Source organism: Pungitius pungitius, chromosome 6 (genome assembly GCF_949316345.1).
Source record: "Pungitius pungitius chromosome 6, fPunPun2.1, whole genome shotgun sequence".
NCBI lineage: Eukaryota > Metazoa > Chordata > Actinopteri > Perciformes > Gasterosteidae > Pungitius > Pungitius pungitius.
The window spans coordinates 20263386-20279812 of record NC_084905.1 but is presented as its reverse complement, the minus strand read 5'-3'; the positions used below and the strand labels follow the sequence as shown (position 1 = coordinate 20279812).

Sequence of the window (16427 nt, the reverse complement as noted above, 5' to 3'; positions counted from 1 at the left end):
CAGCAGAATCAACTGCCCCTGGATGTGGATCCAGCAATGGATGAAGATTGATTCCCACGTATTGTGAATACTCAGCGAGCCACAGCTGTCTGCTGCGATAATACTGCTTCATTGATCTGTGCATGCATGCGAGAAGTTCCGTGTTTCACATCAGAGGAACCAGCCCCCCCCCCCCCCCCCGCAAAACACATCAACTTCTTCTTTCCATCCGGAAGTGACTGACTGTTAATTCAGTCGGACCGTTTTGTCACGCACTGAAATCACATCTGATCATTTACTAGCTGCGTGTCTTTTAGTATCTGGTTTCTACCGGTTTCCGCAATCCGTCGCCCAACATCCCGCCTCCAGTGTTTCTTGCCAGTAAACAAGGTCAGAAAAGGTCAGAACGGAGACGTTTGGGATCCAACACCCGGAAACACGACGTCTTCTGGACCTGAAGTCTGCCTGAAGGAGCGTTGCTCTCATGGCCAATACATTTCAGGTGTAATTAAATGATAATAAAAGCCTCTGGCGGTGGGGGGGGGGCACCGAGTCGGAGGTGTGAGAGCTGCTGGAGGCCTTGAACTCTGCGTGGGAAGGAGACATCTGATGCAACACGCACAGCGCATGCCGGCCCTCCTGTCGGCTCTCGCGCGGCTCATGTACAGTTTGAACATTTTTGCGGGGTCATTTTGGGAGGAAGAAACAAACGGGCGCCGACATGCTCTTTGGATCCACGGTGAAAGCGCTCGAGTTTAAACAGCGCGACTCAAACCCCGAATCCAGCCGGCCGTTTCATCGGAGCGGATTACGTAAACACCAGCTCTGCGTGTGATGGCCAGATAGCGTGCACGCTCCTGCACCTCACATCTCTTTGCATATGCACATATTTTCGGAATCAGTCTACAACTGCAAACAAATCCTTCCCATTTCTCCTGTGGTGTTGAAGACCGTCCTGCACAAACCCCCCCGCAACCCCCCCCCCAAAAAAACAACTGAATAAAGCTACACTTTTTTGACACAAATTAAGCATCACAAAGCCAGAGATGTCAACACACACGAGGTGCTTCGCAAACAGCGAGGTGCAAGTAGCAGCATGCGCTGGTGATGCAAGACCGCAGATAAGTGCTCTTAGCAGGACTGCCGATTATCGCCAACCTACAGGTTCATATCCGGAAAAAAGGGCCAGAGCAGAGGGATTAGCAGCCAGGCGCACGGTGGAGTCGGCGTGAGCCTGCAGCACATGACTTTGCACCCTCCTGCCCACGCCGTGCCTACCGAAGCGAGGCGTGGCAACTTTAGGCCGACCTACTGCCAATCGAAAGCTTGTTCTTGGACATGAGGTGCCAGGTGAATCCTCATCGCTTTCCATTTAGGTCATGTGATTCCTCTCATGCTCTCATGGGCCTGACCCCGTTAGCATGTGACGTTATGCGACACGCAAAGCAACACGGAAGCCACGGCCAGTTTCCCCGGCAAACTGTTACGGGTTGCTTTCCAGTTAATGTTAATGGGGATGTAATAAAACAAACAAACATATCAGCCTACACTTGGAACCCCAATATTATGACTGAAACCAGTATGTGCACCGAGGGGTGGGGGGGGGGGGGGCTGGATTTAATTCGGCGTCTAGCGGCTTAAGAGGATCTGGAAGCCTCTCTGAAGCCACGTTCCCCCGCTGCGAGATCCTGGTGGGAATCACAGATGAGTGCGTTCTGCCTGTAAACTATGTTTTATCACAAGAGAAGTGACACAGGAAACGACGTAACACCACGGGGGCTTGACGGGACTTTTTGTTCCAGCCAGAGATTGTTATGGCATTACTTAAATAGCACAGGTCCAGATATGCGTCTGCTCCCCCCCCCCAAGCCGCGTAGTGTGTGAACGAACTGCATCGTGGACCAGCAGAGTGTTTTGTTTCTGTTGTAAAAACGGAAGTGCGTGTTTTTTCGGCCATGGCTCATCGATAGGAAGCTCAATAAGAAAAAACACTGAAACGCTCTGCTTCCCCACAGCGCCGCAATCAAAGCTTGTGTCGACCAGTCTGATTCTCATCGACAGGATGTCCCCGATTGCTTTTTTTAGCCCGTTCCTCTCGGTTGGATTTTCTCTCACAGCTGATCTCTAAATGGAGCTTATATTCCATAGAGCATCATGCATTAAAAACGCACCACGGTCAACAATGGTGAAATGTCTCCATTTCACTCGCACTGAAATGGGAGGAAAACCACAGGACAATCTACATCTAATCTTTTTTTATTTTTGCGGTGATGCGAATGAACATGTGCTCAGAAAGCAGAGCATCGCTTTGGTCCTTTAAACTATTTTTTTTTCTAATAAACCTCCACAAACACTTGTTAAGCGGCGACACTTTCTTCAAACAAACCAGTGGAAGTCTTTCGTTGCGAAGCAGATATTTTTTCTTGATATAAAAAGAGAGGGCGTCTTTATCCGCAAACACGCAAACCATCCCAACCTAGCGCAGGCTGCAGACGACATGGATGCATGTTCAAAGTGTTTAAGGACGTGTGCGAGGAATGCGGCGCTAGAAAAGGCTTCGAGTTACACAACGTCGGTTGTCTGACCGGCAAACAAAAGCCTGAACCCCAGACATCACATCCAGGCAAGTGTAAACGAATGCCGTTTCATCCCAGGAGAGGAGAAATTCCTGGACCCTGGGAGACAGGGCCGGGGTGTATGGACCGGACGGGGCTGCCTTTGATGAGAGGTAAATTAAATGTCTGTAAAGTCCCTCACGTGGGCTCCTACTGGAACGGAGCGCTGAGACATTCCCCCGCCGCAGGAGGGCCATGCTGAAAGTTTCCCTGCACCGTGTGGAATGTGGGAAATAATGGCCTTGCACCAAACTGCAAGGTTAATCATCACCGCGGTGTGTGTGTGTGTGTGTGTGTGTGTGTGTGTGTGGGGGACACACTGCAGAACAAAATGTTTGGGCACGATGGCCCCCCGAGAAACACAATGAGAAGGAAGTCGGAGTCACAATGTCCAACAGGACAGCAGGTTTGGGAATGTAAGCAAAATATGTTGCTTGTTTCTAGGCTGTGTGGAAGTACGGGGTGACTAATCACATGGCTGCCAAGTGACAGATCCTAAGTACCGCCCCCTTTTTAGGTCCGCGCTCCCATGACAGTTGACCGAGCCGAGTACCGAGCACAACCTCCCCTTTCTTGTTCTATTTCTATGCGCGAGGCTCGTCGTCCGAGTCCGTGTCGGCGTCTCGAAGCTACGCAGCTGGGGTGGGGGGGGTTTCGGCGTGCTTTTGTTGGTCCAGCTTGCCTCACCTAGCAACACAATCACCTTAAGTGGGCGGGACTTAGAGAAGGTCAACTGAAAAGTGTGAAGAGCACGTAATATCTTCACGCACTCCTTTTCCCGAAAACCCACTTACGACTTCTGGATAAACAAATACTGAATAAAGAGTTTGTGTTACTGCTGACTAAGACGACCCATCTGGTCTCAACACAGACCTGCAAGCCAAATGACAGATGGTTGTTTAGTTTAAGGGGGAGGCCACAACATCCCATGCCATTGGCCCACAGCACTGTCCCAAATGAATGCTTTGAATATTCATTCATCACAAGAAATCAGATCACTTGAACGGCAAAATGAATCACTAAATGTTGTTGACAGGTGATTGTGGGGGGGAAGCAGTGGGGGGCTAACAGCAGAGAACGGACTCAATTACAGGGAGCAGGGCTAAAGAGGTTTGCTCGTGCCAGTAGTATACTCTCAGCTGTAAGAGACTCAAATGGATTGAATAAACGGATTTGGGTGGAAAGAGAAGATTCACCCATCATCTGTTTTGACCAAACTGTAATCTATTCTGCAAAGAATAATGCGCTCAAAAAGGTTTGCAGCGGCAGATTATAATAAGTTAATTATTTTCAGTGTGGCACTGGATCTCAGTAACCAGGTTTTTTTCTCTATGATATTAGACATGCATGACCAAATAAAAAAAACACCTGACAACAGACAACATCCGCAAACTAACCCACAATAAGTCGTTACATTTTCGACTCGGATGTTTCTGAAGCTTGACATGGTGCAAGAAGCATGTGACCACTTCAAACCAGTAACAGGAGCCCTGACATGAAAACCGCACAGACACACTGACACTTCACTGGGAACCTACCGGCTGGTTGGCTTTGTGCTGGGCGGAGGCCCCCGGGACGTGAAGCGAGTGGCACCGGGCGGCGGCGGCGGCTCCCGTTGACGCCCTCCTGAGCTGCGTGCGGCCCGTCGGTGACGCTTTGACCTCCTCGGGAGGGCCGCTGCCGCCGCCGCTGCTGTTGTTGTTGTTCCCTTCGGTCTCCAGCACGGCATCCCAGGGATCGCCCGCCACCCCCGGTACCGTCGCCGCCGCCGCGGGCCCCGACGCGGGGGGCGCCTCCTCGTTCTCAGCGCTGGGCTTCGTGAGCGGGTCCAGATCCAGCCAGTCGAAGCGGCCCGCGCTCGAGGATTCCGCCACGGCCGGCTGCTGGGGCGGCGGGTTGGGCGCCAGCGAAGCCGGGCCCGCCTGCGGGGAGTCCGCGTCGGTGCCGCCCGGTTTGCCGTTCTTCAAGTATTCCGAGGTGCTGGCGATCTTGTCGAACAGCTTGGCCATCTCCGGGTCCACCGCTGGCTGCGGGAACGCCATGGCAGCGGCGGGCTGGATGGGAGAGAAGGCCATGAAGGACGGCTGCGCCCCCCCCGCCAGCGCCATGTAGGGCGACATGGCCGGCGCGAAGCCGTTCTGAAAGGCGCCGGGCTTGGGGAACGGCGCCGAGGGGAACAGCGGCGAGGGCCGATGGCCGGGAGTGGACAGGCTGGAGTTAGCCGGGGCGGACAGAGCAGGTGTCCACTGGCCGCTGTGGAAGGGGGAGGAGCTACCGGGGTGGCTCCCGGGGTAGGAGGCGCTGAGGTTGAACCCCAGCAGGGACGACGGGCGAGACACTTTGCTGTTGACCCCAAAGTCTTTGTCCAGCAGGAGCCTTTCGAGTTCCTCATTGGTCAGCTTGTCGACATCGATGTCCCTGAACTTGAGCTGCTCCGCCTGCTTCTTGGTCTCCGGGAAGACGATGAGGTCCTTCTCGGGTCTGCTGGCAGCGGGCAGAGGCTGAGGAGCAGTACTGGTCGATTTGGGAAGCGTGGCGGCGGGTAGTGACGCGGCGGAAGAGGCGGACGCTGGAGCAGAAAGAGTGTGTCTCTTACCCCTTTGCAGCTTCGCTAAAGCCTCTTCCTCCATGCGGAGGGCTTCCTCTTTACCCACAACCCCCTTCGGCTGGGGGGCAACCACCTTGAACCCATTACCGCTTGATATCTGGGCCATTGTGTCAACTAGAGGCGGCCATGAGTGTGACAGCAAGTCAGTGCGGCTTAAAGGGTTGCGAAGCCGATCTTTAGGCACCTAAAAAGGGAAAAAACATTTGGATTAATAAAACTGATTCAAAGTTTAAAAACATTCGACTGGACGTAAACCTTTTGTAAATTTGCTGGACAAACAGAGCCTGTATCAAGTAATGTTTAATGTGCGACATCGCATGTCGGTAGTTCTTCATCTTCTCTTTCGGGCCTGGTGCCGTCACCCGCCTCCCGGCGATTATTGAGTTGTCGATTGTCGCGCATTCACCGCTTGTGTTTTGGAGTCGACATTCAGGTCACGTTTTTTCCAGCGCGCTCAGGACACGTGTGGACGGATCGGCCCGCTCACAGCGACCTGTCGAGTGTTCACCGGGACATTGTTTAACCGAGCAGCGCGGCTGACCACATACCAACAAGAAAAGACTTGATCAAACAATGGTGGGAAGTGATTTATAACAAGAAGCCGACATACGAGTCACCCCACTTGCATTGTACAAATCTGTGTCCTTGTGTTCAGCTACTGACTGTTGCCGTAACCTTATTGATTAATCTGTTAGTTATTTTCTCCCATCCCAACTTTTCATACGCAACCACCCCGGGCTTGACACCACACAGCGGCCACTCCCAATCCTAAAAAATACAAACCATTTGTGGTCGGGCAGGAGCGTCGCGACCCGCCTACGGGCCTGAGAACAACGTCGCTGCAGAGAGCATCTCGCGGCCCTAAAGTGACACGGCGCCTTCTCAAAGCCACCATTCATTGGCCGATCAAAGCCCCCAAGGGTTGAGTGAGTTCCCTTCCCTCCCCAGGCGTCACCGGCCTCTCCTGAGCTCCCCCCCCCCCCCCCCATTGTGGTGGAGGGGGCTGGCTGTGCTGGGGCTCGGGGTTAGCCTAGCACAATTGTGCAGCTGAAGGAATTTGGCATTCTAAAAATCAGCCCCAAACGGGTCTGTCTTTCGCTCTCCTCCCCAGGCTTTCTCTTCCTCGCTTAGCATTAGCACAAGATTGTGCTATCAGCTGTGCAGAGACAATGTGGCTGCATTCATTGGGCATTTTGACTTGGGGAGATTGGTGCCAACTTTTGCAAAGAACACAGCTTTGGGACACTAAATGCGTTTAAAAAGGTCACAGTGTCTTAATCGTGTTCTGACCAAAAGGTTGTATCTGTGTGTTGTAGATTTTGCTCACAGTTTGATTAAAATCGCACGTCACACTGAAGCGTCCTAATAAAAGTGTTCTATAGCGGAAAGGCCTGAGACTTAACTGCTAAGCGTCAGGGTAACAAACTGAGCGTGACAACAAACAGTAGCTACTTCCTGGTTCTGTATGTAAACAGAGCCATCTAAATAACTGCATAATCCAACACACAGTAGCTGAAACTGAGGGAAGACCGCTTTACCAAAGGAGATTCAATTCATACTGAAATACCCCAAAGCACAACTAAAAGCAGAAGATAGAGGATCAAGGTTTGTTGTGCTCTTAAAGTCCATGAAAGGCATGAGGAGATATACAGAAAAGGAAGGCCACACTTGGAAGAACAGATAACGGCAGCCAAGACCAAATACTCTTTGCACTGCACCGTGGCCGAGGACGGCGTTGCTCGGGTCCTGGAAAGGGTTCAATTCAAAATGACATCACTACGGTTTAAGAATTCAGAGGAACAACAGCTCGCGGAGCCGTGAGAATGCTTTGTGAAATGACTTAAGGACTCGGTGGTCTCAGTGACAGTTTGTAACAGATGAGCCTTGATGGTTTGAAAGTGTTTTTGAATCCCTTGACATGAAAGTTTAACGTTCCCTTCTGGTAGCTTCTGAACTGTAAAAGCATCTTATTGTGCCATATTGTTATTGTTAAATGGCAGCAGCAAATCGTCAGAGGTAAATAATGTTCCACATATTTTAGAACAACTCAAAAAATATTTTGGGAAAGATATTTAGCAACTATTTAGCAAGAGTGGCAGTTCAATAATTTCCATTTCTGTTGAAACAACAGCTATGAGACCGACTTGTTCTGGGTTCATGTGTGTACCGCACTCTAGTTTTTAATAGACTTAAACCATTTGTGGGACTTTGTGGGACTGAGAGCGTTTCCTTCATATATCAATAGCTGTGCAAAGGTGCAGATGTTACACCGCACAGCCGATCAAAGTACAGGGTTTACATTAAACATCTCTACAACCTGGCCAGCTAGCGTTAGCTAACCTGTCGGCAGATGCTCACGTGACTCCAAAATGATATCGATAACTTATTGACAAATGTCAATAAGCCGCCACACACACACACACACACACACACACACACACACACACACTTTGTTACACATCCTAAAATATCACCCAGCTGTTTGTTAACACGAGAGAACTAGTGACTCGTGAGAAAGTGACGTTAATCAAGCTAACCAGCTAGCCACCTCTGGGATGCGTTTGCTCGCCGTTGGAACTTTAACTTTCTTGGACTTACTTTGGATGCTAAGTTAGCCGCTAACCAAAATCATTACGCGACAACAACCAGGAAAACACGACGCTCAAAAGCAACGCGAAAAAAAACCTAAAGCTGAACATGACAACAAGGAAACGAGTTACACGACCGTTCCGCACTTATTTTTAATAAGTTAAAAAGTACCCGGGCAACTGCTTTCTGCGCCGCGCGGGTCCGACGCCTTGAGACGGCCGGATACCACGGAGCCACAACCACGGACTTCGGGCAACTGCAGACTAAAACTTTAACACGCAGACATTTACTGTTAAGAAACGGGTAGATTTGTTACCTTTTAGCGGTGCGGTGTTTGGAGCCATTTTTCCTGCAGCTGCATTTTTTTTCTTTCCATCCACTTGCACCGAAGAGACGTCAGTTCCTGTTGAGGTGGTGTTGGGATGGAGCTTCGGTTGCACACCGTGAGGGGACCGCAGGAGCAGATTAAACGGGGAGGCAGCGCCACCGTGTGGGCGGAAGTGTTCGGCGTTGAGACGGAGCTGCTCGTGTGCATTCAGAGAGGTCGGTGCGGAGGGAGTTCAGGATGAGTTCAGTGTGTTTAAGTAACTCAGGTATGTAGATTTAATACGATATTTAGGGGAAAATATTAGTATATGCACATTTACATCACGACATAATCATCTTTAAAAAGTATAATACTTTAGAAACACAATGTTTTTATTGTTCCCCTAATTGTTTGATCGCAAAATGTGATTACATCGAACTCTAACTCGAGGTCCGTGAACGCCACGTTCACTTCGGCTCAACGCACCTTAATCCACAGGCTGGCGTTGTTACACTATTTGACTGACAGGTCCAGCGCCCAGTCGGCTCTCAACGCGACGGTTCCGCCGAGAAAAAAGGTACCCCTTTTTCCGCCCAACCAGGAGCGCCGTGGGCGGGGCGTTGCCGTGGTGATCCCGACCTTTGTCCCACCCCCCCCCTGCTCCCTCCGTCTCCGTATGTTATGGCCTCAGGAGGCTTGTACCGGTGGCGGATGACAGCTGTAGACAAGCTGCGGTGAAGCTCAGGCACTTTTGAGGCGAACCGAGCGGGCAGAGCGCGGTGAAGATTAAGAGGAGCGAAAGCTCGAAGTAAGTAAGATTAATTCGTGCAGTTGACCACGTACGTATGGCTTGTTTTGTAGCTTTTTCCCCCACAGCTACGGCACAACGAATTAATGAATTAACTAGCCGCCGTCTGCACTTAGTGACACTGAGCGTGCGTGTTAGTCGGTGTAAAGACGTGGGAGAAGAACAGCTTTAACGGGAGCTCGTGGCGTCTTTGTCCACTGAAACACGTGCCTTGCATGTGGCAGAGAGTTGCTTTTTGCGATTAAGTACAACTTGCAGAACATCATCCCACATTGTCACCAGGTGAAGCACTTTGCACGCCTTCTTTCTTTTAAACACAAAGCGCCTGCTAATAGGAAGGGGGAAAAAAAGTTATATTAAAAAATCAAAACTCACCAGACAGATGTGTACCATGTTTATATAAAACGACAAAACGAATGATTTACTCAATTAACTTGTATTCTTCTTTGTTCGTGTGGCTTGCAAGATGGTGGTGCGCAGGGTCATGGCCCCTTGTGGGCTGGTTCTGCTGAGTTTGTGGCTGTGTGTCCAGTCCGTGCCGATCAGTAAGGACAAGACCAAAGAACAGCCTCTGAAGGAGGAGATGGAGCCACCGCGCAGTGCTGTGAGTCAATGGCACGTTTAAAAGCTGCGTCTCACAGCTAATTGCACCAAATACCTCTCAGGCGGGAATTGTTGGGGTTTACAGTGTCTCAGCAAGGGGGGGGGGGGGGTTCACGTGGAGAGTCTGGGGGAAAGGTCGGCTGTAAATATGAGTTCTTGTTGTTTCTTGAGCAATGGCGTTTTTTAAAAATTCGTCGTCATTGGGAAGGGTTGCGTGAGACCAAAGGTTTTTCAATGGTGGCCCCCGGGGGGGTCGTGTTAGAAACGTTAAAACTGAATATTCATTAGTCCTCTGTCAACAAACCCAGATGTGTGCTTTGGGCCTTTGCTTCAGGAGACGGGCCTGCACTACGACCGCTACCTCCGGGAAGTCATTGAATTTCTCGAGAAAGACCCCCACTTCAAAGAAAAGCTCAAAAATGCCAACATGGACGACATCAAGGTGCGTCGGCCACGATCTTCTTCGTTGACACACACGCACACACACACTTTGTATTGATCTGTGCGTGTGGATTTTTCTGAACACAGCAAGGCAAACTTTCCAAAGAGCTGGACTTTGTCCACCACAATTTTCGGACCAAGCTGGACGAGCTGAAGCGGGAGGAGATGGGCAGGCTGCGGATGCTCATCAGGGCCAAGCAGGACATCCAGGGGGGGAACGGTAAGCATCAGCCACGTCTCGCTGATGATGTGTTTTTTTTAAATTGCCCAAGACGTTTTGTAATAGGCGTCAGATAGAGGAAAGAGCTCTGAACCCGAGGAACATGATGTAATACGGAAGTTAACAGTTACTGACACTGGATGCCAAAATAACACGACATGTACTTAAAGACCAGAAGTCAAAGTCACTACTCTTAAAAAGGAGTTGTGCAGAACGTGAGGAAACTGCGTTGAATCCAACCATTCAAATCCCTCGCCATCGCGCTTAGAATTACATTTATTTACTCTTACTTTACAATTTCCCAGTGTAAATGTGAGCTGAAACTAAGGCAAACAAAGCCACTGTTTGCCTGGCTGAGTGTCAGTTTATATGCTGAAGAACTACTGAAGCACAAAATGTCTCAGATAAGCTCATGACAAAGAACAACCCCCCCCCCCCTCCCCTCCCTGATTTGAATGACACAATCTCCTGTTTGTGAATGCAAAATAAGGTAAAAGATCGGTTTCACATATTAACTTCCCACCGCGTGTGGCCGCTGTGACAGTGACACTCGAAGGTCTCATGGTTCCCTTCCCTGCAGGCCGGACTGTGGACCACCAGGCCCTGCTCAAGCAGTTTGACCACCTCAACCACCGGAACCCGCACACTTTCGAGGTGGAGGATCTGGAACGCCTCATCCAGTCGGTAAAAGGCAGCCAGGAGTTCACTGTTTTTACTGCTGCACTCCGGTCCGTGTGAACCCATAAACCCGTCAGCAGATGCTGGATAAAGAAAAAAATAAAATCAGCATATTGCGCAACATATTGATTCAACAGAACAGCGTCAGGCATTATCAAATAAAGCAATAAAAATAAAGCGTCCCCACAAATAATAATACTCGTGCTACGGTACATTCCCCCCCCCCCCCCCCCCCCCCCCCCCCCCATCGCCGCTTGCTCTCCATTCGCAGGCGACCGTGGACCTGGAGAACTACGACCAGAGCCGCCACGACGAGTTCAAGAAGTACGAGATGGTGAAGGCGCACGAGAGGAAGGAACGCCTGAGCAACATGAGCGAGGAGGAGCGCAGGGCGGAGGAGCAGCGCTACGAGGAGATGAGGAAGAAGCACGCCGAGCATCCCAAAGTGAACCACCCTGTAAGACGGCTCCATTAACACGAGCAGAGATTACCACTCATTCCCCCAAGTAGGAGGAGGAGGAGGAGGAGGAGGGGGAGGAACTAAGAAGTTATTCGCTGACGGTTAGAATTTCAGGGACTGCTTGTAATATTCTGAAAAATAATGGTGCAAATAAAAATAAAAAAAAACAGCAGTCAGGTGTTATTTAAATGGGAGGCTCGTTAAAACGGAACAGGAGTCAGGAGGTTTGTGCTCCGGGGGGAACTGACATCGGCTGTGTTTGTGTGCAGGGCAGCGAAGACCAGCTGAAGGAGGTGTGGCAGGAGTCCGACGGGTTGGACCCAGACAACTTTGACCCCAAGACCTTCTTCAAAATACATGGTAACCAGGGAGGTGCGGGGGGGGGGGGGGGGAACCTCATTGAATCTCCATTCTACAACCTATGCAATGGCGCTGGCGATGCACCTGCGAGGCGTGGCCCCCTCGATGGGGTCACGGCGCTCATCCCAGTCCCTGCTTTTTGTGTTCGCAGACAGCAACGGGGACGGCTTCCTGGATGAGAGCGAGCTCGAGGCTCTCTTCACCAAAGAGGTGTTTATGTTACCGTGATCATCAGGTCTGACTGTGTGAGGCTCAAGCCCCCCCCCCCACCCCACCTGGGGTTTAAATGTGCGTTTGCTCTGTATTCAAAGCTGGAGAAGGTGTACACCCCGGGCAACGAAGAAGACGACATGTTTGAGATGGAGGAAGAGAGGCTGCGGATGAGAGAGCACGTCATGAACGAGGCGAGTCACCACGACAACGGAGCGGGGGGGGAGGCCTCTCCCTTGTGTTGTTGACACAGTGATGGTCAGCTGTCCTCCCTCGAGTGCAGCCAGCGCAAACCTGGACTAGAACATTACAAGTTTATTCCATTAATCCATTTCTGTGTGTGTGTGTGTGTGTGTGTGTGTGAGATGTCTCTTGATTTGCGATTGATGGAGAATTTGAGCCTAATGTGAAAAATTCCTGCTGAATGAATAGTTCTTCCGGGTCAAGTGCATTTATTTGAGAGATGCGTTGATGTTGCTCAGGTGGACACCAACAAAGACAGACTGGTGTCTCTGAGCGAGTTCATGGCCGCGACTCAGAAGGAGGAGTTCTTGGAAAAAGACGAGTGGGAGGCAAGTGAAACATTTTAAGAAATGTGTCTCTTTACTCGAGACGGGCCACAATCGGTTCCTTTGTTTTATATGAACTCCGTATCCGTTAGAGAGCCACTTGGAACTGGATTAAATAAAAGTCAGTAGAAACGCAAGTTACTAAACCATTCGTTCCACCATGTCGCACAGTAATTGGTCTTTTTTAATTCGTCCTATTTACTGAATTCTTCACTTCCCTGCACAGACATTGGATCAAAAACCCATCTACACGGAGGACGAGATGAGGGAGTACGAGCAGCATCTGGTCAACGAGGAGAACGACATCTACAAGAAGTCTGAGGAGCTGCTCAAGCAGAGGGAGGAGCTGGAGAGGAAGCAGAAGGAACTCGATGATCAGAAGATCGGGCTGCAGCAGGTGAACTAAAACCAACAGTTACTCAGTCAGGACGACTTCCTCAGATGATGAGGAATAATTGATGTGCAGGAGAGCAGCAGCCCGATGTTATTGTGCTGTGCAGATTGTGTGTCTCGGTTAAAAAAAGCTTGTGGTCTCACCGATTGTGATATTTTGTGACGCTGGGGGCCGTTTGCACCTTTTTTCCCTCTCCTCAGGCGGTGGAAGAAATCGAGAGGATAAAAGCTGCAGCCAAAGGTACGTGTCCCATCGCCACGTGACGGTAGGAGCAGAGCTTCCCACGTTGCCGCAGCTCACCCGCAGTGACTCTCTGTTGCAGAGCCGGCAGGCGAAGCTGCACCTGTGGAACCGGTCGTAGCGGGAAACACCCCCCCGCCGCCGCCGCCGGGTCACCAGCAGAGAGACGTGCCGGTGCCGGGCCCCTCTTAGCCCACCTCAGTGCTTCTGGAGTGAACGCCAGTGAGCGTGCACGCGTCTTTCTGCCTTGAGATGTTTCCAATTGTTTGTGTATCTTTTTTTTTTTCCAGGATTTTCAGAACACCAGTCGGCAAAGAGTCTAGAAAATGAATGTGAATGAAGGCAGTGGAAATACTTTAAAAGATTTATTCATTCCATTAAACTTGAAATATTCCATTTACTTTGCGTAGTTAGCTAAATAAAATATGGCTCTAATTACTTATTTCACCATGTTCATTTCACGTGTGATTATCTATACACAAGTTGGTTTAAAACATGTCAATCTTTCAAATTCCTAGTTGATTTGCTGCTTTTATGTATCTCAACAGGTGGTTTAAATGAGCTCTCAGGGCTCCTGAAATACACTGAAACAGCCATTATCATTATTTATAGATCTCTGATGTAGTTTATACTTCCATAACAAGCATATATCATAATGATCCAATGATTGATAACAGATACATAATATATCAATATTTTAATGTATTATAATTGTCCTCATGTTAGTATGAAATACAAAGTTAATTTATGTGCGTAGGGTTGTGTAGGGTTTTTTAAATCATCAAATCATTATTTATTCTCCACACCACTTTAAATGAAACGGTCAAGATGTGAAACTTGATATTTAAATTAATCAGACCAGCGATAGTTGAACTTTAATAGTGTTCTTTTCAAGGAGCAGTTTAATCCGTCCATCTCCTGACGTCCCGTGTGAGGAATCCAACTCTTGTATACCGTTTGAATGTGGACAATAAACTGAATGAGCTTGCAGGTCTGAGCTTTGTTTCTCTCCTTTAAGTCACACACACAATTATGGAAAACATCAATAGTTTTTAAAAGACGTCTCAGACGTGTAATACAAAGCGGTGCATGAATGACGTGACGGGAGGACGTTCATTTGGCCCCATAGGAGGCCTTGAAGCGCTCCTCGAGGTAGGCGCCTCCCGTCACTGGGGGGTATTTGTTGGAGCCGTCGCAGCAGGTGATCAAAGCGTCATCATCCGGGTGCACGAAGAAGACCACAGACTGACGTGTGCTTGAGTCTCCAACAGGAGGCAGCCTGACTCTGTGGACCTGAGGGGGAGCGGACAGACTCCAGGTTACTTTATTCCTTCCTATTCATACCAGTTTCAACTTAAATCCACCCCCCTTTTTCCATTCGGATGTGATCCCGACTCACCACGGAGACGAAGCGATCGGCGGTCCAGCGCTGCATGAGGTCGGCGACGTTGACGAGGACCGCTCCGGGCACGTAGGGAACGTCGATGAATTCCCCCGAACGCCTCCGCACCTGAAGGTCAACCAGACATTCCTCACACGGCCCCAAAGCGAATGTCCCCGATGGGTGGGTGGGGGGGGGGGGTAATTGTGGAGTTGCACGTCGGCAGCGTTACCTGCAGACCCCCAGAGCTGCTGAACAGCAGGGTGATGCTGCCGTAGTCCGAATGCTCCCCACATCGCAACTGGCGCTCCTTCACCTTGTCGTGGTCGACTGACGGGTAGTACAGAGACCGCAGCGTGGTGCCGTTCCCTTCATCTGCAGGAGGCACAGCAGCACGGGTTAGTCACCACCGCAACAGGAGAGTGACAACAACAACAACAACAACAACAGTGGGATGATCTGCAGCAACCAGGCAAGCTCTACTGGCTCATTGGGGGTTCGAGTGCACGTACCACCTATCAAGCGGTGCGCGCTCAGAAACACCTGCGGGTCCAGACTCAGGCTGAGAGCCATCGCCCTCAGCACCCGCAGACTCAGCTGGCGGCAGCGCCGGAAGAAAGACGTCTGGGTCTCCTGGAAGTCTTCTGCAGCACCCGATGGCCACTTCTACAAGAGGAGCGCGGGCTCATTTCAGCTGACACGGTCGCTGATTTAATATAATTAATTCATTTTAAAGTATAGCGAGCAAATATATGGAATCAAGTGAACGATTTTAAAAAAGGACCTCTACTCTCGGGTGAAGGTGTAGTGGTGTTGTGCAGTTAATCAGGCTGCAAAGAGAACACTACTTCGACTGGTTTTAGAGGAACTCATACTTTTGACCTCCGGACTCATTTAATGAAGGGGGATCAATTTCTGTCAAACATTAATGAGTCATTACGATGTCAGGACTGATTGAAGTGACGTTGAAAGACTCCTTCAGGTCCTCTGGACAACTGGGATTCAACCTAGACACAAACAAGCCATTATTTAATTTTGCAAAAGACCAAAGTGTGCAGCGTAGAGGTGGGTTTGTGTGGTTCTCGGGTTCCGACCTCTCGACCTCCAGACGCACCCAGCCGTGGTTGGGATTTACGTCGAAGCTGTCCCTCCTGAAGGGTATCTTTACTTCTTCTGGCTGCAGGAAGAACGTCTTGGATACGGCCATAATACGATCCACCTGTCAGAGCCATCCAGCACAAAATACAAAAACTCAAGATACCTTTGCACGATGTTATACTTCTACTCAACTTTCGATACTTTTACAGATCCCGAACCAAATCTGAAAACACTAAATGAAGGACTTCTAATATCTAACTTCCAGTATAACCGTAAACATGTGCAGCAGTCAAATGAAACCATTCATATTAGTCCAAAAACATAATAGTAAAACAGACTCGATTCTTAACGTATTACTGAAGTAAGCATGTGAATGTATGACTTGTGCCTGCAGGGCAGTACTTTTCAGAGTGGTACTACTATTTTGGAGAGAGGAATAGCGCAAATCGTGCAAGGCAACCTGCAACCGGAAGTGCCTCAGCGGATGGCTGATGCGCGCTAGCTCCTACTGGTATTTTGTGATTGCAGTACATCTGCCACAAACTAAACAGAGGTACTCTTGATTTTCCTTTTCTCACCTCCTCCTGCGTGATCCCGGTGTTCTTCAGAAACACGAAACCAACTTGAGTGAACGCGGATTCCAGCTGTTCTTTCACGGTGTGGATCGGTTCGTCAGAGATGTTTCGATTGCGCAGGCTCCACGCGGCAAAGTCAACCACCGGGATATCCATTTTTCTTTATAGTTATATATACATATATGTGTCTATATCTCTATATTATTAACTAAACGTTTGTCTGACAGGGTGCTACGCGGCTGGGTGTTGGGATACAACAACACGCGCAAACTTCCCCTGCCACGTGACTGTT

General features: G+C 49.8%; 3 protein-coding genes across 4 annotated transcripts in view; 1 reads left to right on the top strand and 2 right to left on the bottom strand.

Moving 5' to 3' along the window:
* Positions 1–9349, bottom strand: part of pik3c2a (phosphatidylinositol-4-phosphate 3-kinase, catalytic subunit type 2 alpha) — a 25989-nt gene extending 16640 nt beyond the window's left edge. Inside the window, exons 1-3 of one of the 2 annotated variants that reach the window (XM_037450464.2) lie at positions 9282–9349; positions 8108–8312; positions 4133–5386 (exon numbers count right to left, since the gene is read on the bottom strand). In XM_037450464.2, the coding sequence (XP_037306361.2) occupies positions 4133–5308 (1176 nt within the window). In that variant the 5' untranslated portion in view covers positions 5309–5386; positions 8108–8312; positions 9282–9349. Of the gene's footprint in view, positions 1–4132; positions 5387–8107; positions 8698–9281 lie in introns of those variants that run through there. The other variant, XM_062563138.1, reaches the window with a different exon arrangement.
* LOC119195504 (nucleobindin-2-like) lies at positions 8770–14071 on the top strand. The gene is made up of 13 exons (XM_037450465.2): positions 8770–8906; positions 9373–9510; positions 9844–9951; positions 10038–10170; positions 10751–10854; positions 11120–11305; positions 11578–11668; positions 11820–11878; positions 11980–12072; positions 12361–12450; positions 12674–12844; positions 13042–13081; positions 13164–14071. The coding sequence occupies exons 2-13, from the start codon at positions 9373–9375 to the stop codon at positions 13271–13273; spliced, it is 1323 nt and encodes a 440-aa protein (XP_037306362.2). The 5' UTR covers positions 8770–8906; the 3' UTR covers positions 13274–14071.
* On the bottom strand, positions 13434–16427 carry si:dkey-10o6.2 (uncharacterized protein LOC100124608 homolog). Its single transcript, XM_062563139.1, has 7 exons — positions 16139–16427; positions 15557–15681; positions 15403–15469; positions 14975–15128; positions 14695–14837; positions 14481–14591; positions 13434–14374 (listed from the first exon to the last, which is right to left on the bottom strand). The coding sequence occupies exons 1-7, from the start codon at positions 16289–16291 to the stop codon at positions 14195–14197; spliced, it is 933 nt and encodes a 310-aa protein (XP_062419123.1). The 5' UTR covers positions 16292–16427; the 3' UTR covers positions 13434–14194.